The 22,963-nt window shown below is 43.4% G+C and overlaps 1 protein-coding gene across 3 annotated transcripts in view; it reads right to left on the bottom strand.

Moving 5' to 3' along the window:
- Window positions 1-22,963, bottom strand: part of MSN (moesin) — a 66,534-nt gene that overhangs the window by 28,561 nt on the left and 15,010 nt on the right. Inside the window, exon 2 of one of the 3 annotated variants that reach the window (XM_025466055.3) lies at window positions 14,099-14,159. The exons of 1 other annotated variant lie outside the window; for it this stretch is intronic. In XM_025466055.3, coding sequence (XP_025321840.1) covers window positions 14,099-14,155 — 57 coding nt within the window. In that variant the 5' untranslated portion in view covers window positions 14,156-14,159. Of the gene's footprint in view, window positions 1-9,760; window positions 9,868-14,098; window positions 14,160-22,963 lie in introns of those variants that run through there. One more of the 3 variants, XM_049107483.1, reaches the window with a different exon arrangement.

Genomic DNA, 22,963 nt, shown 5'->3' with positions numbered 1-22,963 from the left:
CAGGGAAAATAACTCAGTAATATTAAGTGAGGAAGGGTAAGCAACAAGATTGTATGAGTTCAATTCTACAAAAGTATACACAGAGAGATAATCATTGGAATCCTGCCCAAGTGTTTAGTCAGGCTTGGTTTTAGGGTGGTGGTGAGTGTGTTCTCCTTTCTTTAAATCAAAAAAAGAAACGGATCTACATTTTCTAAGATACTTATATAGTACTTATACTATTGGTTCAAGACTAAAAATAGAATTATCAAATATGCAAATCCCCATGGAGTGGGTAAGACATTAAGCCTTATCAGTCTTTGACACCTCTGGGTCTTTCCTGAGCATAGGGGTCAGTTAGCAGGGAAGAGGGGGCCAAACAGCTATTTTGCCAGAAGAACAATTCCAATGAGGACCAGACCTGGGGAACAACTTTGTAAATAAATATCACTAGGGAGCCAGGGAGGAAATCTATTTCCAGATTGACAATGGGACAGGAAAGGCCCTGAAGGCAGGAACAAGAAAGGCAAGTTATCCCAGTGGGAGACAACGGGCAAGATTAGCCACCTTGACTCGGTGTTATCCTAGGCTTCCTGCCAATCCAGTGACCTCTGTAGAATGGGCCTTCATAAGGTAGGAAGAATGAGGCCCAATGGGCTGGAATTTGGCCTCAACATCTAGCTTCAAACCACCCTTGAGCTGAGTCAAGGGAAACCTCAAAATGCCAATGACTGAGGAGATAGGAAAAGAGACAGTAGGACTTTTAGTACACTGAACTTCATCATCACCTCAAGATTTTTGTGTTACTTAGAGTTACATCTCCAGTACCCAAGACTCAGAAGATGTTAGTTAAATGAGCAGTTCTAAGTATGGGAGTATAAGAAATACAGAGATATAGCATAGTCTACAGATTCAGAGGTGAGAAGATTTTATATCTTGACCTTTTTACCGTGCCATGGACCCTTCTGGGCAGTCTGGTAAAGTCTATGGGGATCCCCTTCCAGAATATTTGTAAATGCATGAAATTAAGTGATACAAAGAAACCAATTATATTGAAATACGCATAAAAATATGTGCTTTTTATCATATTAATTGTCTAGCACTGCACCTTATTAGTTATTACTAGTGTAATTTCAGCATTGTGTTGAGCATAGTGATATTTTGAGAAATATACAATAACTAGAGAATTGAGTAATGCATTGAATTGCCAAATCACTGTTGTACACTTAAAACTAACATAACATTGTATATCAACTATAATTTAATAGTAATTTTTTAAAAGATTGTATTTATTTATTCATGAGAGACACAGAGAGAGAGAGACAGAGACATAGGCAGAGGGAGAAGCAGGCTCCATGCAGGAAGCCAGATGTGGGGCTCGATCCTGGGATCATGCCCTGAGCCAAAGGCAGACACTCAACCACTGAGCCACCCAGGTGTCCCAATAATAATTTTTTAAATCAAAATAAAAATTACATTTCACATGGGATCCCTGGGTGGCGCAGCGGTTTAGCGCCTGCCTTTGGCCCAGAGCGCGATCCTGGAGACCCGGGATCGAATCCCACGTCGGGCTCCCGGTGCATGGAGCCTGCTTCTCCCTCTGCCTATGTCTCTGCCTCTCTCTCTCTCTCTCTCTCTCTCTGTGTGTGTGACTATCATAAATAAATAAATTTAAAAAAATTACATTTCACCAAAAAAATGTGATATAAAAGTCTTAGATTTCCATTAATGACAAAGTCACAGGTACTGCCATTTTTACCACTTTTTTTGCCTGTATTCATAATTGAAGGAGGTCTAAGTCTCAGTAAGAGGTTAATAAAAACAAATATGTATTTTTTCTCAATCCAAGTTCATAGATGTTTCCCACTTCAGATTATATCCATGGGACCCCATGAAGGCCTAAGGATTCCAGGTTAAGGAGCTTCCTATTACTCAGCCATTAGAAATGACAAATACCCACCATTTGCTTCAACGTGGATGGAACTGGAGAGTATTACGCTGAGTGAAATAAGTCAATCGGAGAAGGAAAAACATTATATGTTCTCATTCATTTGGGGAATACAAATAATAGTGAAAGGGAGAAGAAGGGAAGGGAGAAGACATGGGTAGGAAATATCAGAAAGGGAGACAGAACATAAAGACTCCTAACTCTGGGAAATGAACTAGGGGTGGTGGAAGGGGAGGAGGGCGGGGGGTGGGGGTGAATGTGTGACGGGCACTGAGGTGGGCACTTGACAGGATGAGCACTGGGTGTTATTCTGTATGTTGTCAATTTGAACACCAATAAAAAATAAATTTATTATTAAAAAAATAAATAAAAGTAAAAAAATAAAAAAGGAGCTTCCTATAAATTTATTTCAATTCACCCAATATTAATGGAACACTACGTTTAAGGAACTATGGTCAGAGTAGAGCTGTAGGACCAGTCCCTGATCCCAAGGCACTTATTGAATAATAGGAAAACTATTAATATACAAGGAAGACCCTAAGAAATGCCATAACAGAAGAAACCTCTTGTAGAGATAAAAAAAATAATAGTTCAAAGTGATATTTGTATTGGTCCATAAGGATAAGCTGCATTTTTTAAAAAGAGAGATTGCAGGATGGAATCTTGCAAAAGAGGAATACCCAAATGTCTCAGATAGAGAAATCATTATATGAAATAGCCCGGATTGAGATAGGAATGGAGATGGCCCATTTAGAAGCAGGGTGAATGAGGCCTATCCAGTGAAGAGTAGGCAGAGAGGCTGGGAAGGTAAGTGGAGAGCTTTGAAGGCTACTCTAGAAAGCTGGGCCTTAATTCTGTTGCCAGTGGCCAGCCAGCCTGGAGGTTCTGAACAGAGTGGGGCAAAAATCAGAACAGGACTTTTTGGAAGAAAGTGCCCAGGAAGGAAACTGACAAAAGAGGTGGGACTCCAGGGAAACATTCCACAGCCTAGGAATTCCCTTTAATTCACACTACTGGTAAGAATTTTCAAAGTAAATAAGCCAGTGTCAACCACAGATCATGTCAATCACAGGTCATATCAATGTCCCATCTTTAGGGCCTATTTCAGAAGCCCAAATATTTAAGTTAAATGTTTTTTAAAGAAATGTTTCTTGAATAAATCAGTTGGTAGAAAAGGACCCAGTCTGGGTTAGGAATAAGTATGTCATCCAGGGTAGTGCTGTCTATGCTTCCTTCCCCCTAAATAGAGCATGATCCCAGAACAAGGGCCCTCCTAAAAATCTAAATACGTTCAGCTGAAACCAAAATGGAACCTACTTCTCCAGAATCCCTGCTCAAGGTTTCTGCCATTTCCACAGTGGCTGTTACTCCAGGAAGAAGAGCCTAAGATCTCCTGAATTTCACTGAAAGGACAAATAATCTTAGCTTTAAAAAATTAGAAAGAAAAGCAAACACAAAGGGACTTATATTCTTGCCACCACTTAACGCGGAAGAAAATGTGAATCATGAGGACAGGGTCATAGGTCTGTACTCTCCTGTTTTCTGTGTGTCAGAGGTACGGGGAGGCAATAAGGGTAAAAACATAGCTGGGGCCTAAAGGTGACGGGTAAAGCAGGAGTCTTGATCAAAGAAGATCCCTTGTTCTCCTTTAGACTAATCTGGAACCCAAGTAGGTAACAACATAAGCTGCATGCCCAGACCCACTGCCACACAGGGTCCACCCACTGCTCACCCTAGGAGGTACCCATTGACTTCCTTTGAGGCCTGGTTTCTGCAATTTCAATCAGAAGAAGGTAGCCTAGTTTGGGAGGCAAGAGCCTGAAAATAAAACCACCAAAGTCAGCAGAAATTTCCCAGGCAGCCCCTCAGCTTGGCAGGAGTGGAGGAACTGGCCTGGGTGGGTTATTATTTCAATATGTAGAGAATTTAATCCCTTCCAAAGCCTGTCCCTGAGGACCTAGGCATAGCCTGAGGTTAAAGACTGTGTCTCTGGAGAACACTTAAGGGTTTAGGGAACAAAAAAAAAGTTTGGGTGTGGTAGGGACAGTGTCACCCTCTCATATAACTAGCCCTCCCACCTCTAGCCCAAAAACAATACATACACTGTTATTTATTGAACAGTTAAACACAGACAGTTCCCACACTAATGCCCTTCACTGGACATTAACAAACCCATCTCAGTGGCCTGTCATCCAAAGCTCTCAACAAACTGGGATCTCTCCTATGTCCCCACTTGACTGGCCTTGGAAACAAAAATAACCAGATCAGATGCTGCAGCAGCTGGGGTACTTTGGACTCTGTGCCTGGGCAGCATCAAAGAAGGGACCAACCCTCTCTTTCTTCTTTAGCCAGGAACATCCAGGTAAGCAGTCACCAGACCACAGTGAAATCAGGGCAATGCTTCCCCTCACTTATCCCATATCACTGAACTACAAGATAGATGGCTCTTCCTGGAGAGGAGTTTGGGGGAGGCAGAGAGAATGTAGAGAGAGTCGAATAACCACAAGTAAATTGCCTGAACATGGACATGTAAGCCACAAAGAATTAAAATTACCAGCCCCGAACACCAATAAAAAATAAATTTATAAAAAAAATTACCAGCCCCACTTCATGGATGATGAAACTGAAGTACACAGAGGCAGAGACACCTGCGTGGCTCAGTCAGTTAAGTATCTGCCTTCAGCTCAGGTCATGATCCCAGGGTCCTGGAATCAAGCCCAGTGTTGGGCTCCCTGCTCAGTAGGGAGTTTGCCTCTCTCTCTCTCTCCTTTTGCCTCTCCCTCTGCTTGTGCTCTCTCTCGCTCTCTCTCAAATAAATAATTTTTTTTTAAAAGGAGTATGAAGTACACAGAGGCAGGTGACAGGATGGAAATGAACACTTACTGAATATCAACTATGTGCTAAGCCCCATCACCCACAGTTTCACTTAACATCACTGAAACCAAATTTAATCAGTCAGCAAGTGGGGAAGACTGGTCTTCTAGACATCCCCGCAGCTCCTTCCATGACTCCACCCCACTCTCTGGTCATGCTGATTTCACTGCTGTCTTCAGACACTGCCTTGGCAACTACTTTGGCCAAGGTCCAAACACTCTGGCATTGAAAGCCTGAACACATCTGGGAAGCACTCCTTGGGAAGGCCCCCTCGCAGGGGCAGAGCTTGTGAGTCAACCCAGTTGGGTCCAAGCTCAATGACCTCACCTGCACCTGCCATCTCCCCATTCTTCTCAGGGGTCCACCGGCTTTAACATTTCAGTGGAGCTACTGGTATGAAGAAGACAAAGGCAAACGGGGGAGGGGGACAAAGGCAGAAAAAGCCTTACTAGGGCAACTTCAGAACTTCAGTCTCTCCACTGGACAGAGAACAGTCACCACAGTGTTACTCAAACTACCTAATCTACAATATTTAGGCTCCAGCATCCACCATTTCCTGCTGCCAGAACTGAGGCAAGGGCAGGGCAGGGCCCGGCAAGGCCTGGTCTGTCTTGCCTCTTGGGATGACAGCACTGCCTCAAGCAGCTGTTTTCCATAAGGGGGAAAACAAGGGTTGCTTTGAATCTCCAGCCTAGGAGGCATTCTTCCTCTCCACCACCCCCTCCTCCTCCGCTGACTCACTCACTTCCCAGCAACTTAGCCACTGTTGACTTGGAAATGGTACCTGAAACAGTTATGTGTTCTTACCTCTTCCTACCTATCTCTAGACCCTTAACACTGCCGTCAAGACCTTCCTGGGGTTAACCCTTCCTATGCCTGTGCCTTTTCCCAGTAGTTTCTCGAAAGGAGAGCCACATTCAACTCCACCACGCACACCCATATCTTAGTGGATCAGCAGTAGTTCTTCAACCACTTCAATTACTGCAAAGGCCATGGGAGACAAGGGTTCCCCTTTTACTTGCTTTGGCCCAGTCCTTCCCTCCAAAAGCTCCCCAAAAAGCATTGGGAGACAAGGGCATATTGGAAATGGAGTGTTGCTCCACCATTCACCATATATTTGGGGGAGTAACCCTCACATGTAACTAATCTCTCTTAGCAATGAGAACATAACTAGTCACTATGGGAATGGCAGTTCAGAGCAGAGGCTAAAGCTGAAAAGGTCAGTGACAATAAGACCACCTTAGCAAGCTGCAGCTTCCCCCATTAATCCAGCCTTAATTGTATTACCTTCTGATCAAGCTCAGACTGAGGTTGAGTCCCTCTCTCGACACATGAAGGTAAGGAAGGAAACTAGAGCTCAACGATTTGCACCTAACTCCAGGACTTACTCTCAAAATCAACTCAGCCAGAAGTGCCTGGGTGGCTCAGTTGATTTAAGCATCTGCCTTCAGCTCAGGTCATGGTCCCAGGGTCCTGGAACTGAGCTCCCTGTTGGGCTCCCTACTCAACAGGGAGCCTGCTTCTCTCTCCCTCCTGCTCATGCTCTCTCTCACTCTCTCTCTCACTCTCTCTCTCACCCTCTCTCTCTCCCAAATAAATAAGCAAAAATCTTTTTTTATAAAATCAGCTCAGCCAAACAATACTCTAGGATCAAATAACACCTACTCCTCTATCCCCACCCCAGCTCATCTCTCCTTTTTTTTTTAATTTTTATTTATTTATGACAGTCACAGAGAGAGAGAGAGAGAGGCAGAGACACAAGCAGAGGGAGAAGCAGGCTCCATGCACCGGGAGCCCAACGTGGGACTCGATCCCGGGTCTCCAGGATCGCGCCCTGGGCCAAAGACAGGCGCTAAACCACTGCGCCACCCAGGGATCCCATCATCTCTCCTTAACTACAGGGGCTGTCCCACCAGATCCTTAGCATAGCTATTTCTCCTCTTTATAATTCCTCAAGATTTCAATCCACTCATCCTAGAATATCATCTGGCTCCTCCAGAATAGCACCCTTTTGAACTTCTCATTACTGTTCGCCAAGAGAATAAACAGTCCAGAATCCCAAACTGTCAGATCAGAAAGGAACCTTAGAGATTATTTGGTTCAAACATGCAACATAACAGCTGGAGAAACTGAGGTCCAGGAAAGGAGAGGCACTATTCTCGAGTCACACGGCTGCTAGGCAGCATGAGATCAAGGATTAAAAAACTGGTTCTTGATCCACTAGCCATTTAATCAGCTATAGAATCACCCTGGCACTTAGAAACAGTAGACACCTCAGGTGCACCACTCCTGAAAACTATGAAGACTACGTAGAGGAGGCTGGCCCATCCTGCTTCCATGAAAATCTCCAAGCTCACATGGCTTGGAAGTCTAGCTTTCAACAGAGGGCAGGCATAACTTTCAGGCTCTGAGACATTCACTAACACTCATTTTAGGGAGACTAAACCTTTCATAACACTATAGAAGAAAACTCAAAGATCCCTTGTTTCTAGGACAGCTTCTTTTGCAAGAACTTGGATAGCAACTGATTGGGAGGTTCCCTGATAGCAGACACAGCCAAGATCTGAGCTGGAGGTGGTGAGGAGAGGGTGGGATGCAAAAGAGAAAGTGGCAGGGAGTTTGAGGAACAGATTTATACCTTGGTAGCTAAGAACAACAGATTCTTCAATTCCTGTAAAACTCTGAAGCTGCTGAAATAAAAGGGGACAGGGCCTGTCATTAATAAAGTAAGTCTCCCAAATGGGCAAAGCCCCTCTCTGGGACTACACCCAGGTGGATTTTAAACTCTCACATCAGTTTCCTGCTTGACCCAGCTTCCTACCTGAAAGTTTCATAAGAAATATTTGCAGGCTGGGAACACAGACCTTTTGCAACTGCATGGAGATGCCAGGTCTGCCCAGAGCACCAGAAGAGGGCTCTACTTTCTCTGCTCAGGAACACATCCCAACAACCTCCAGCATCATAGCTCTGAAGCACGCTGGAGCTAATCCAAGCCTCAGCTTGAGTTCAAACTAATAGTCATGGGATTTCTGCCCTGTATTGTGCTTCCGGTTGTTCAAAATTGCTGAAGCCAGGATCAATTAACTCTGCAGGCGCAGGAGGAGACCCAGGCCATCCAAAAGCTCTTTTTAACTCTAGAGGTAGAGTAAGGCCAGCTTTCTGCCAATGAACCTTACTGGTAAGCTGACAGCTAAACCCAGCATGTGGGAAACCCACAAAATTGGAATTCTTGTCCCAGAAATAATTGTTTCAGCATTTTGAGGAGTAAAGCATGATATGATAGAAAAAAGTTTTGGAGCTTCTTTGACCTCCCTTTTTTTGAAACTCATTTTCCTAATCTATAAAACAATTCTAATAATATCAACTTCACAAAAGAGTTATTGGGAGATTTCAGTTAAAATAATAGACTTGAAACTACATAGCACATCATAAGTAGAATAGGATGACTACTAACCCCTCCTTTTAAGACATATTTTTAAAAGATTGATTGATTGATTTAAAAGAGAGTGAGCAAGCATGCAAGATTGAGAGGGAGAAAGAGAGAGAGAAAGTGTGCACAGAGGAAGGCCAGAGGGAGAGGGACAAGCAGACTGCCTGCTGAGCAGGGAGCCTGACCAGGGCCCGGTCCCAGGGCCCTGGGATCATGACCTGAGCCAACGGCACTTTACCAACTGAGCCACTCAGGTGCCCCACTTTTTTAGCTATATTATTAAAAATATCCAACCTCTCAGAAATGATTTAAAATGAAAATGTGTTAAACTTCAAAGGTCTAGGGCCTACCAAAGAAGATCTCCAGAGAGCCCTTTCAGCATAAAGGATTCTTTCACTTTGGGAGCAAACTCTAAAATGTGATTAGATTTCTAGTCAGTTAGCCATGTGAAGTTCTGCACATCAGGTACACATACACATATCCTTGCATGCATTATTTTAAATGCCTTCCCTATTATGAGGAATGGGGATTTTCCCCAAGAAGCAGAGCCCCAAGGAGAGGTAGAACACAACAGAGCACCTATGCTACCCTGTCGTTTTCAGAGGCTGCCTGATCTTCCTTAATATGGGCTCTGCTTTGTCATTTTCTCCAATCGTATTTCACCAAAATACACAAATCCCCACCCCCTCAATACAACCCACCAGGACCTCCAAACTTTTTTCAGCTGGTATCCAGAAAAATCAAAGCTGAGTCTGCAAACTGGCTTATCAGATCACCTAAGGAAATTTTTAAAATACAGATTCCCTGAGCTCACCCACAGAAATATTCCTTTATTATCAAAGAAGGAGGGCCTGGATATCAGAAGTTAAGAACTTCAGATTATTCTAAGGGCCAGTCAGATTTGGGAATATCTGACACAGAACAAACTAGCTTCTCATCGGCTGGAATTATTATGGTCAGAGGGATGCTTGAAGGAAGGAAAACACAATTAGAGAACAACTATAGAGGCATTTAAGCTGCTGGGCCTATTGAACAGCTTTTCAGGGTCGAATACAGTCCACCTCCACAAAAGATCAGCAATGCAATCAGTCCTGTTACTGCCTCCAAATCCCTCTGCAACTTGGTCTCCCTATTTGTAAAATTGGGCATGGATTATCCTTGCCCCTTGCTACCTAGTATCATCACTCCCCACCACTACAGAGACTATTGTGCACTAAAGCAGTGTCTCTGTTGTAGGAAGAACATAGCTTTATATTCTGAAAACCTATGTGCCAGAATAAGCCATGAGCTCTCCATCTTCCCACCCATAAAGTGGGTATAATGATGCCAACCTGGCAGTGTTGTACAGTACTAATGTGGTGTTTCCCAAACTTAAGTGATCATAAGAATCATTTGGGGCACTAATTTAAAAACTCAAATTCCTGGATCCCATTCCAACTGACTGAAACACTCTCTAGAAGAGGATCTTGGGAATTAGTGATTTTGCCCCAGGTGATTCTTATCTCTTAGGAAATTTAAAGAAACATCACCTGGCACAGATACTGTTGAGAGGAGATGAGGGGTTGGATCAGAGTTCTGGTCTTCTAAACTGCTGTCTGGTCCAGATATCCTCATGACAAGGACCTTGAAGTTAGGGCTCAGTAGAGCAGGCTCTGCAGGCAGAAGAAGGAGGAGACTTTGGAATTCCAAACAGAAAGCTAAGTGCTTTCTGAAATGACCAAATGCTCAGGTCATTGTCCAGAGCCTTCCACCATCCTCACGTCTAGTTAAGAATCAGACAATGGGAGAAAACAGCTGATGCAGATACCTCACCAGACAAAACACATTGATCAAAATGTTCTAATTAGGTTCCCAATCAAAGCCTTCTTGAGTTCTCTGTCCCTTAAACACTCTATATTTGCTCTTTCCTGAGAGAGCTTTCAGGCAAGAAGCAGACCTTAAATGATACTTTCCCATTTCCCAGATGCTCTGGGAACTTGGGAGTAAAGAAGAGACATGGCGAGGGGGTTCTATATTTGCATAGAGATGTGAGCAGGTTGGAGGGGTGAAGGAGGTCTGAGATAGGTATGATTAATAACGGTGCACTAGATTCAGCTTACACTAGCCCTGAATCATGTGCATCTCTTTACAATTCCTTCCTCAAGGACCTCACATTGGTATCTTGGAATTGGCTATGGTGAGAGTATTTATACCATGGGGATCAATACACCGTACAAATCTTGACTTCACCAGAAAGTTTGTTTTTAAATTATTTACTAGCACATGATACACATGTGAAGTAAGCATCTTTAGCCCCATTTTACAAATGAGGAAACTGAGTCTCAATGAAGGGAAACAACTGCCATCTTCTAGCTGCGTGACCTTGGCCAAAAGCCAGGTCTGTTTGACTAGCAACAAATTCCTGACTCTCCCTAACAACACCCCAAGAGAGTAGGCAGCCCCTCTTGTTAAAAAGGTGGCTGACCCAAAAGGCTCATCCATCAGCTAAAGGCCAAACAAGGGCACTTAAATGTGCCTGGTGCCAAGGAAAGCTAGGGGTAAGACATGAAAGCAACAAGAACAGTTCCATCACTACCACAGGAGAAAGGCTGGAGTGAGGCAGGGAATGGGTTAGAAAGCTCCAGTGGAAACCATAGCACATTCTTAGGGTCTCTTCATAAATATCTGACAGTATGGGCTCTGGAGGGAGGCCCCCGTACACTGCAAGTCCATTGACCTCTTGAAGCCTCAATTTCCCTACAAGTAAAATGAGAGTAATAATGTCTATGTCACAGGATTATTGTGAGGAAAACCATCATCTCCTTTACTTATAAGAAAGTAATGGGGCAGCTGGGAGGTTGAGTTGGTTAAATGTCTGACTTCAGCTCAGGTCATGATCTCAGGGTCCTGGGATAGAGCCCTGCATCTGGCTCCCCATTCAGTGGGAGTCTGCTTCTCCCTTTCCTTCTGCCTCTCCCCCTTCTTGTGCTCTCTCTCTCTCTCTCTCATTCTCTTTCTCTTGCTCTCAAATAAAAAAGTAAATCTTAAAAAGAAAGAAGGAACAAACAAACGGACCTGGCTTGGCACTAAGCATGTATTAGATGCTTGATAAATTTTAGTTCTTTTTCTCCTGCAACCTTATTATCCAATCTAGATTCTTCCAAGGTGCCTGGTTCACCCTTATACAATAATAACCATAGCCTTATGTACACAGTACTTTACAGGTTAAAAGACAGTTGTTTATATGTATTCTTTCATCAAATTCAATTCTGTATGAAAGTCAGGGCATAGACAAGCCCAATTTTACAGAAGGGAGAAATGGAGCCTCAGTGAGGTAAACAGCAATTTGCTCAAGTGTGAAGGAGACAGGACTAGAACCCAGGGCTTCCCAACTACTAGTATACTGTTCTTTACCCTTCCAACTTTCTCTTTAAAAAAAAGAAAAACAAAGGCTAAAAGAAAGTCCGATGGTTTACTTATTGTCATTTATTTTATCTAATAAATCTAGTGGCCTCTGGCCTCTAGCTCCATCTCAGGTGCTACAAGAGGAACTGTTCTTGGGATGGGAGAAGATCAATGCAGCAATGGAGTAGGAACAGTCTTCTTGTGGTAGAGGGAGTTACATCATTATCTAGGAGCAACCAACCAGGAACAATGGGCCAGAAATTGGTCCTGGGTCTGGTCCCAATAACCTTGGGATAGTCTCCTCCCCTTCTAGGTAGAGTGTCCCCAAATGTACTGGGTAAGTCTTAAAGTTTTAGTCAGTGGTTTTCAATTTTATTATATTCTTAGCAGCTTCTTGCCTCTTCACTCTTCCAAATAGAAAACCACATGCACCTTCAAAGTATGAAGTACATAAAAGCAGAGCTGTTCTAGTTAAAGGGGGACTGCAGCTGCCTAGGCAGCTCAGCCAAATCTAGTTTACAAACCACTGGACTACCAGTTTAGGGAAATGGAGAGAGCTCCAGGTATAACTTTCTAGAATTTTACTCATCTTAACCCTGCCACTGATTCTTTACAGGACTTAAAGGACTCTCTTGGCCTCAGTTTCCCCACCTAAGGTAGTTGGACCAATTGGCCTCTAAAGGCCCTTTCAGCATTGGGATTTGAGGAAAAGGAAGCCCAGCAATCCCCATAGTAAAGAACTGTGAAGAGAGACAATTAAAAGCAAATCCCCATCCTTTTGCCCCTCAGCCTCTGGTGACTCTGAACTCTTCAGTCAGGTCCTCAAGCACTGGGTAAATGGCAACTGGGCGGGTGGGCAGACAGGCAGGAAGGCAAGCACCCCACCCTCCCTTGCACAGGAAGCTAGCCACATCCTCTTTTCCCCACCCCAGGCAGCACATCTCCAAAGATCCCCAACAGAAGTAGTGGGGGCAGGGAGAAGAAGATGATGAGGCCTGAAAAAAAAAAACTAAACATGCAAATCACCACAGTATGGTAGGGAGCCACCTGGGGGGAGGGGAATGACTAAGGCCCTGGGAAAGAAGCAACAAAGCAGCCCCATTCTTTACTGGGGTCCAGGTCCCCCAACAAAACCTTTCCAAATGGCATATGGCTTCAGGAATCACAAGTAATCATAAGCTGGTAGTGGGAAGCCTAGGTGCATCCATCCTTACTACTGAGTTTCTCCAGCCTGAAGAGGTGTGCTTCATGCACAAGTGTTTACAGTTCCTTCTTAGGGTAAGAACACAGACATGTACATATAAGTGTGCACATAAGTGAACCCTTAAGAATACAGGAGCTCCTCATGCCTTTCAAAGCCAAGGAGACAGGTACCAGCCCACATGGCCACACCAACAGCCCACTTTCCCATGCCCTCCCCAAACCCTGTGACTGGGGCCCAGCCCTCTCCACATCCTGTTCTCAGAGAACACATGGCTGGCTGGGGAAAGATAATGTCATTACCACATTTCCCCTCCTTGGAGGAGGCTTTGGTTGACTAGGGAGGGAGCTGGAGTTCTCTGCCTGATCAGGCTAAATAATCTGCAGTAAATCTCCCAGTTTCACAGACAGGGACAGGAAAGATGACAAGTTAACACTGAGAGCACTTTCCATATTACAGGATCCATGTCTAGAGACAAATGGTGATGATCCAAAATACTTCTGGAAAAACTAATTTTCCTGGAAAAACATAAAATGGTGACTTCTACATTTGGAAACTGGAAAACAACATGCTAATGCTCTTCCTTGATTAATGAACCAGGAGGTGCAAAAATACAGTAAACTTATTTTTAAAAAAGTCTCCCAAACATTACTCAAGTCATTACGTATTGGTTTTAGATGCCCATATCACCATTTCTGCTAAAGTAGCATGATCTGCAGGCAGTCTTAATGGGCTCTGGACACTAGGAAAAAGAAAATGACTTCAGATCCATAATAAACAGCTCCCCTAACATACTCAGAGTAAGGGATGGCAAGAGAGTACCACAGCTATAGCCCACTCATTGTTCAATTTCCCTTCACTCCTAACCAGCTGAGTCCTTGGCCCTTGTCTTTACTTCCTAGACTATAAGTAGCAAAGAATGTGGTTGAACATTCCATCTGAATATTCAGGTAGAATCTCCTCATTTATCCAGAGTGAAGTGAGGACACAGATGACATTTTACAACACAGCATTCACTAAGTGCATACGTTCAGTGCAGCATAATCCTTGGCTAGGCTTTTTTTTTTAAAGATTTTATTTATTCATGAGAGCCACAGAGTGAGGCAGAGACATAGGCAGAGGGAGAAGCAGGCTCCCTGTGGGGAACCTGATGAGGGACTAGATCCCAGGATGTAGGAATCAGGACCTGATATTTATTACATAGGCCTTAAGAAAATACTAACTTCTCAGCACCAGCCACCACTGGATGTGCTTGAAGCCAGAAGAGTACTCTCATACTTACCCTAGGTATCTCTGTTTGTGGCCATAGCTTTATAGTCTTCATTTTTGTCATGGTCATCTTCCTGGAAGCAGAGGTGAAGGGACCCCAAATAATGTCCTTGAGCTCTATGAATCATGATTATTTTGAAAAAGTTACAGAGCAGGGATGGCCAGTAAGAGAACTAAGACATAACAACCAGCTTATTAGTTTTGGTCCCTATATAGATTGATATAACTTCTTTAAAAGTTGGCCTTGTATTTTTTCAGTTGATAAAACCACATCTTGCCCTCCAAACTACAAGCTCAGCTACCAAATTACTGAGACTGGTAAAAACCATTTAACCGATTCAGCCAACAATACCAGGGGTTTTAGTACTCCTACCACCACAAACATACAATCTTTGCACTCCCTAAAGCTGAGGAGAGCATGCATGAAACCACTCACCTTCTTTTTTTTCTTTTTTTTAAGATTTATTTATTTATGATAGACAGACAGAGAGAGAGAGAGAGGCAGAGACACAGGAGGAGGGAGAAGCAGGCTCCATGCTGGGAGCCTGACGTGGGACTCGATCCTGGGATTCCAGGATCGCGCCCTGGGCCAAAGGCAGACGCTAAAGCGCTGAGCCACCCAGGGATCCCAACCACTCACCTTCCAACACACACACACATGAGTTCTTTGGGTAGACTAAGAAGCCCCTTCCCCCACAACCCTAATTTTGGTCTAGTTTTTTCAAACAGCAGGAAAGAGGCCTACCAGAATCTCTATAGTAATTACCCAGCAGCCTCCCTAATGGCCCATGCAATAGACATTGTTCCATAATCCAAAGTAAACCCTAAAATTGTACCTAAAATTCTAGTAATATTTAGAAAATCAAATAGGGCCAACTCTTACCTACCTTAGGTGTTTTAGAAAGGATCTATTCCTCTGATACAGTCACATATATATATATGCTGGCTCCATATACCAACTTATCAGACACCAATATGGATCAAGTCTTGAGATTATTTTCATGCTTGCACATGTGTGTGAAAGTGAGTGAATGAGCATGTGAGAGATTTTTTGGGGGGGAGGATGGGGAGGCAGAGGCATGCAGACAAGTGAATGTGTAATTACCATTCTGTACAGCAAGACCAGTGATAGAGGTAATCAGAGGGAACTGTGGAAACATAAAGGGGCACTCAGGCCATAACGTAGAAAACAGAAGGGCAAAGAGTTTTTAGAGGAAGAGCTGACATGTCCTGAGATAAATAAGACTGTCACAGGAAAAAAGATGTTAAACGGAAAGGGAAGCGCAGTGTTCCGGTTAGAGACATAGCATGTACAACAAGGACGCAGAGGCAAGAAACACAATGCATGCCTCCAAATGCTACATGTAAATATATAACATGTGAAAACTGTTCTTAAGGTACAAAGAATCCAAGTCTCCTTTCCCAACCTCCACTCTCTCCCTAGAATTTGTCGGAAGAGAGTGAATTATAGACCATTTCAACACCACAATATTAGGCACCAGATCACCAGATTAGGGGGAAAGTTGTTCCACAGGCAGAGAGAGAAACTCCTGAAGACAAAGCCAAACAAGGTGGCCTAACATAAGACATACAGATAGGAAGCTGGCTGTGTTCTGCACAGCCCCACCAAAGTACCAGATTAGCGTAATGAGTACTCCCTACCCTAGCTCCCACAAACCTGGGAGGAACCACTCTCCAGACCTCAAGGAAGCCTAATACAACCCATTCAGTCCATACAGAAAACCTGTCTACCTATAGATAGGCTTGGAAAAGCAATCAGACGAAGATTTCCATTGTACCCACACCCCACCACACGTACACACACAAAGAGGAAGTGAAAGCTACCAGCACAGCAAGGGCTTGGGCTGGGCCTCAGCCACAGCTGCCTGGCTTCTGCAAAGAGGCGGGGCACACTGATTTCACAAAAAAAATTTGCTGTCTTGAGTAAAGTTTCCTTTTTTTAATTTATTTATTTGTTCATTTATTTACTCATGAGAGACACAGAAAGAGAGGCAGAGACATAGGCAGAGAGAGAAGCAGACTCCCTGCAGGGGAGCCTGATGTAGTACTCAATCCCAGGACCTCAGGACAATGACCTGAGCTGAAGGCAGATGCTCAACCATTGAGCCACGCAGGTGTCTAATCATTTTCTCCTCTGTACATCCTCTCTTCTTTCCACCGCATAACATTCCAGTCTAACCTGGGTCTCAATATAGCTCTTCTTTCCCCCACTCCCTCCTCCTGAGATTTTCAAGGCTCCCAAGAGTTGAGGTTCCTCTTCACAAAACAAGACATGTCCATATAGATTCTCAGTGCTCCCCAACAGGCTGCAGTGTAAGGTACAGTGGGGTTAACTACAAACTGGGCCAGTAATTGGCATTATTGCTTCAAATATCAGTTTCCTCACCTATTAAAAAAATCACACAGAGATAGTGCTACTGCACATGGGAAGCACACTTACAAATTAGAGGCAAAACCTAATCAGGGTCCTAAAATTTTTTTATGTCAAATAATTAAAGATGGCATAATACCATGAAAGAAATTAAGAGCAGCAGGGTATTTATCAAGCACTTTCAATATTCCAGGCACCCTCCTAGATGTATTTTCACACTTAGGAGCTATTTTCTCTCTCATAAATCCCAAGGAAGTGGGTATCATTATTACCCACATTTTTAAAATGGAAAATTTAGGTTCAGAAATGTTAAATGCCTTACCTAAGGAGGTCATACACCTATAAATAGTAGTTGAAAATGACTATATAATTGACCTACTTTATTTACCTTGTGGCTACCACCCTTCCTTTCTCTCGAATCACCTTGAACAATGCTGACCAGACCCCCACCCAAAAAAGTCACAGGAAAACCTGAGGCAACTCTACTTGGAATGCTCACCATTGTCATGTTGAAACTATTTAAGCTAACTTTACTCACTGACTATCCACAAATATACTTCAATCATTAAGGGTAGAAATATCTTGGGGCACCTGGGTGGCTCAGTAGTTGAGCATCTGCCTTCAGCTCAGGGCATGATCCTGGGTCTGGGGATGGAGTCCCACAACGGACTCCCTGCAGGGAGCCTGCTTCTCCCTCTGCCTGTGTCTCTGCTTCTCTCTCTGTCTCTCATGAATAAATAAATAAAATCTTAAAAATAAAAGAAACATCTTTGCATATTCCACAAGTCTTCTATGTTGTTTGGTAGAGGTGTAGGTTATTGAGGACATTAGGGAAGGGGAGAAGAGGAGCATCTCTGATGAATGCTACTCACTCCTGTGTGCCCTGTTCATCTCAGGTCAGGAAGCCCAGTGGTTGAGTCTCCCTAGTAGTCTGGAGTTGGATGTGTATCCACAAGCCTAGGTGTGTTTGGGGAAGGGTAATCAGCAGAAGGGAGAAGAAAAGGCATTCCAGAGCAAATCTGGTTCAACTCCTCTTAAAATTATGACCTTTCCAGAAGAGTGACTCAACCTTGGCACTATACTCTCCCCATTTCAAGATTCCCAAAGACTTGGCATGAATCAGCACAGGTGCCTGAATAGGCATGTACCCCACATAAACACACAAGAGCTAACAAAGTGGAAGCCTTCAGAACACTGGATGTAAGGGCTACATATAGAGCTGGGAATGTCTCCATGTCTCAGTAATCCTGTCACTAGAGTTATACTATAGTATCATGCCCATAACTCCAAACAGTTTCAGTGTCATACTCCAAAAGTACCAGGATTCCTTCTGTTTAGGCATGATCTTAGAGGAACACAAAGGAGGTATCTTCTCAAAAACCTAGGCTGGATTTTAGGAGGCTCAGCAAAGCAAAAGAAAATGTGGGGGAAAAAATAGGAAGAACTAGCTCCAGCTCTTGAATCTTTTGTTGAGTATAGCTTTGGACTTCTGTGTTTTCGTTTTCAGATCTCCTTAATTACTATCAACAACAGCTGCATACTTATCAGATTTAGGGCCATCTGAAATGAAAAGTTAAATCTTACATAGGAACAGTGAGCTAGAAGAAAAGCATTATCTACCAGGTTTTTTTTACCCTAAGGATACAATCTTAATTCTAAGCCTCGTGACTAAGACCCCAAGTGTACACAAGAAGGAGACAGAGTGGTTCAGTTAGTAATCAATGTAGAGAGGGCAGGCTACAAATAGTTCCATCTTAAATCAGGATTCAGAGGCCCACCATATGTGCATGGCTCAAGAATGAGGTGACTATAAAGGTATCATGAGTTTACAAGACACCTTTGCCCAGGGATGGGCAAACTGCTTCTGTGAGCCACATATGGTCTCTGTAGCATATTCCTCTTTTTTTCTTTTTAACAATGATTTTTTTCCCTTTTTAACAATGATTACTTTGTGAAACCTATTCTTATGATACATACAAAAACAGGACTCACAAACAAGTTTGCCAACTGCTAGGTTCAACCAAATACTGTCATGCTAATAACTCCACTCACTATCAGTAAGGCCTCAAATCTGAACTAACACCTCTCTTCACATTCTACTTTCCATAAAAGATGGGCAGCAAGGGTATTATCCAAAAGTTAGCCAAAGATAACTGGTCCAAACAATCATACACGGTAGGTTACTCCCTTCCTAAGTAAAACAACTGGGAAAAAAAGTAAAACAACTGGGAAAAAATAAGCAATAAGCTTAGAGCACTAACCATCTTCCCAAAAGGCTCATTTACATACCAGAAAGGCCCTGGGTCACACTGATTCTCCTCAGTAGTAGGCCTCAGGCCAGAAGCTGAGCCATGGAGAGCCTTGCCCCTAGGCCTCTGGCTCAAACCCCAGGCCTTGAAGAATAATAAGAAGAAGAACAAAAGGGACCTTCCCAGCTGACCTTTAAGGGCTCAAGAAATTAATGGACATGTGTGGCTTGCTTTCCCTCCTATCCCTTTAGAAAAGGTTTAAATAATAAAAAGAAATCAAGTCAGAGATGCCAAACTCAATGGGAAGGAGAGCTAAGAATGAAATTAATGCCAACCACAAAGCTCTAAGGCTAAAGATCCCCATTAGTGGTCAACACTGCACACAAGCCTTTCTCCTCTGGACTAGGTCTAGGATTCTCAGAGTCCAGTTAGTACTTCTCTCATAAGGAAGTGGTGAGAAAAACAACCATTCAGGAGTGCCCACCTTCACACCTCCCACTCTATGCCCTGGATCCTCACATTTACCTCTCCTGTAGAAAAAAAGAAAAGAAAAACATGTATTTTGAAAGCATGTGTACCCTAAAAATCAACTACTACTAAAAACTATGGACTTCTGGATACAAGGGATACCACTGATGGCCAATGCTCATATGTAGCTCCTTTCTCCCCATTAGCTTCCAGATTCTTCCCTCAGGAGATGGAGGGTTTCTAGAGAATCTAGTTGGACTCAACAGAGGAAACAGGAGAAGAAAATTCAGCAGCTATTGAGTACTTGCAAAGTGTGAGGCAGGGTATTGGATAGTGAGAATACAAAGATTATAATAAGCCCTTACTTCAAGGGGTTCCCCATCTAGTAGTTAAAAAGATATAATTATTGGATCCCACAGAATGCAGTATATGTTATATCCACTCTAAAGCTGTGGTCACCTTTCTTCTCATATGAAAAGTTCCTTTGGAGGCTAATGGGTGAAAAGAAACCAAGATGTCCTCCTGGCATTGCCTGGTTCTCCACCGTCATGTGCCCCAGAGAGGATTTGGAACAAAATCCCCTTTTCTACCATAGAAAAGGCTATGGCTCAGTGGTTGAGCGTCTGCCTTCGGCCCAGGGCCTGATCCTGGGGTCCGGGATCAAGTCCCACATCGGGTTCCCTTCAGGGAGCCTGCTTCTCCCTCTGCCTGTGTCTCTGCCTCTCTCTATGTGTCTCTCATGAATAAATAAATAAATAAATAAATAAATAAATAAATAAATAAATGTCTAAAAAAATTAGCTGCTGCTGATTTAAGTGGGTGCTCTGGCTGTTTAAAAAAAAAAAAGCTTATGCCCTAACTGGAGTGTCACACATAAAACAATGAAAAAATAATTACAGAATACATTGTGATATGGTGTCAGGCCTTGTAGGCTATACTTCTAAAAGTATAGAAGTAGCAGGGCCTGGGGCCTACTCAGGTGTAAAAGCCATCTAGCTGAAGCAGGAAACAAAACAAGCAGTCTTAGGTTCCCAAGCACCTTGCTTTGAACAGAGGGCAGGGTCCCAGATCAGCACTTCTATACGGAGCTGAAAAATGAAGTCATGGGGTCCTTGGGCTCTTACTCACCAACTCCCTATAATGTTCCCACTAACTGAATGCCTTGGAACCCACAGAATTACTCACTTCCCATCCTGTCCTATCTTTTCTCCCTACCACCACTGGTCTGCACATGCCCAGACAGTGAATTCTTGCTCTAAAGAGAGCTGTTTACTTCCCAAATCCCCAGTTACTTTGAATCCCACTCCTTCCTCCAGCACTTGTGGTGGGGGAGGGAGCACATAACTTCCATCTCATCCAGGCCCAGGGACTAAGTTTAAAGACTGCCCAGTTGAGCAATCAGGGCCACCTTTACCTCCAGCTACAAGAATGGAGTGAAAAGATCCCTGGACAAATCACAGCTAAGTTCAGCTCTATTCACGTGTGGGCACCGGCATAGGCCTCTACTTTTCTCAGACTCCATTTTCTTGGATGTAAACTGAACATGCTTTGATTGAGTGCGTAGTTATCAACTCTAGCCCAACATTAGACTAGGAAAGCTCTTAAAAATGCTGATGCCCAAAGCCCTAAGCCAGAACAATTGCCTAATCAGTCTAAACATGCTTCCCAAAGCTGGCCAAGACCAACTGCACAGGAAAGCTAGACTTTCCCAGTGGCTCAGAAGATAAGGAACCTAGCTGGTCCCATGTAAAACTCAGCTCCCTACTATAAGAATAGCAGCTCTAACAGTTAAACTCGACCTTCATTCTAGCACCTAGGGCCACTTGGGGAATGAGTTCAAATTTCCCCCTTTTTCTAACCTTGCTTCAGATCTGCAAACAAAAAAAATCAAAATCAAAATGTATTAGCACTAGTAAATTCAACCTCACATGCTCTGAAATCAAGCAAGCATTATGACCTTTCCTTCTTCTAAAGGACCAGGCCTATCTACCATTATGAACTAGATTTTATATTCCATTTGCCACTTCTGGCCCCTATGGCCCAATTTTAAGGAACTCACATCCTAAACAGAGGGGATGGTAACAATGGAGAACTGTTCTTCCTGCTTCCATAGGCTTTGGCTGCTCTAGTGACACATTCCCATGTGACAGTGTCACATTCCTGAGGGCTTACCAGCTACTTGTGATCAGGAACTATCTGGCCAGGGACTATACTAAACCATCAACTTCATGATGCCATTCTATCACCTGTTTCTGATAGGTTCCCTAAAAACTACCTTTCCAGAGTATCTCTTCCTACCTAGACTGAGTCTTACCACCTTACCTGCCTATCCCTCCACCCAGTAATGCTACTTAACATTCCCAAAGCTTTTCTTTCTTTTTTTTTTCCCAAGGCCTTTCTATGAAGTTCTCCCCTCCAAAATCCAGACACACATGATCTCAAGGTCCTGGGATGGAGCCCTATGTAGGGCTCCCTACTCAGTGGGGAGTCTGTTTCTCCCTCTCTCTCTGCCCCTCCCCCACTCATATTCTCTCTCTCTCTCTCTCTCTCTCCCTCTCTCCCTCTCTCTCCCTCTCTCTCTCCTCTTTCAAATAAATAAATAAAATCTTTATTTTAAAAAAATCCAGACATAACTGACCACTTCCAACCTCTCAAAGCTGGTAGAGCTGACTCTTGCCCCAGTTCCCAACAGAATGAGAACTTTGCTGAGATATGGCCACCATCCCCTTACCCAAGGTGGGGCAGATCAATGTCCATTGTTGGGAGAATATAACATTTCTGAGTAAATCACAGACTTTCAGAACACAAATGGTCCTCAGAGATTAGGCAAACTAACTCCTTATAGAACCACCTATGGCCCCAAAAGGCCAAGATTGCCCTGGAAAGCTAGTGGCAGAGCCCAAACAAAGCTCTCGCTCTTCTATTCCTAAACTAAAAGAGTGCCCTTTTCACAATTTCCCCAATACCTCCATTCACTAACAAGTTTGATCAATGCTCATGATCCCAAGGTACAAACAAGACCCTACATTAGCTAGGTCAAAGCAGTCCCCCAAAATACTCATTTCCTAACAAGTAACATCTATGTGTTCAGAAGTAAGGCAAAACCAAGTAAGTTATTGGCTCAACCAGGTGGAAAGCTCAACTAGCCTTGAAGGCAGTAGTCTGACATTAGCAAGAATGGTGATACAGGATACCATTCTTGCAGACAAGAGTCAGGCCAGGCCCCAGACAAGCAGAACATAAACTGACAGGTGGATATCCATGCACAAATCCCAGTCACTAAAATCCTTTCTAAACTTTATTCTTGACCCATAATATATTAGAAAGAGAAACTAAAGAAAGATTGAGCAACGATTGATATAGAGGAAGAACCCCATGTTTAAACTTGAAACTTCCTTCCTAGCCTTAGAGCTCTGGCTTAACCATGACTAGAGCTTAAGTCCAGGCCTTTGTGAAACAACATTTATCTCCCCTTCCCACACTCTACCTTATTATATGGAGTCTAAAACTAAAGTCTTCTGTATCCCACTCAAGTCCTGTTTCCCTTATTCATTAGCTGAATAATTGTGCAGAGTCCCTTAGCCTCTTTGAGCCTCAGTTTTCCCATATGAAAATATGGGGATAATAATTCCTATCCTGACAAGTGGAGAGAGCTAATGAATATCACATGACATAGTAACTGGTAAAAACGGTTTTGACAGCTATGATGCCTGTCACAAACATAGAGAATTATTAGTATTTTGTTGGAGACCTTTTTGTTTTGTTTGTT

Source organism: Canis lupus, chromosome X (genome assembly GCF_003254725.2).
Source record: "Canis lupus dingo isolate Sandy chromosome X, ASM325472v2, whole genome shotgun sequence".
Lineage (NCBI taxonomy): Eukaryota > Metazoa > Chordata > Mammalia > Carnivora > Canidae > Canis > Canis lupus.
The sequence above is the reverse complement of the archived record's forward strand: the minus strand, read 5'-3'. Positions and strand labels throughout refer to the sequence as shown.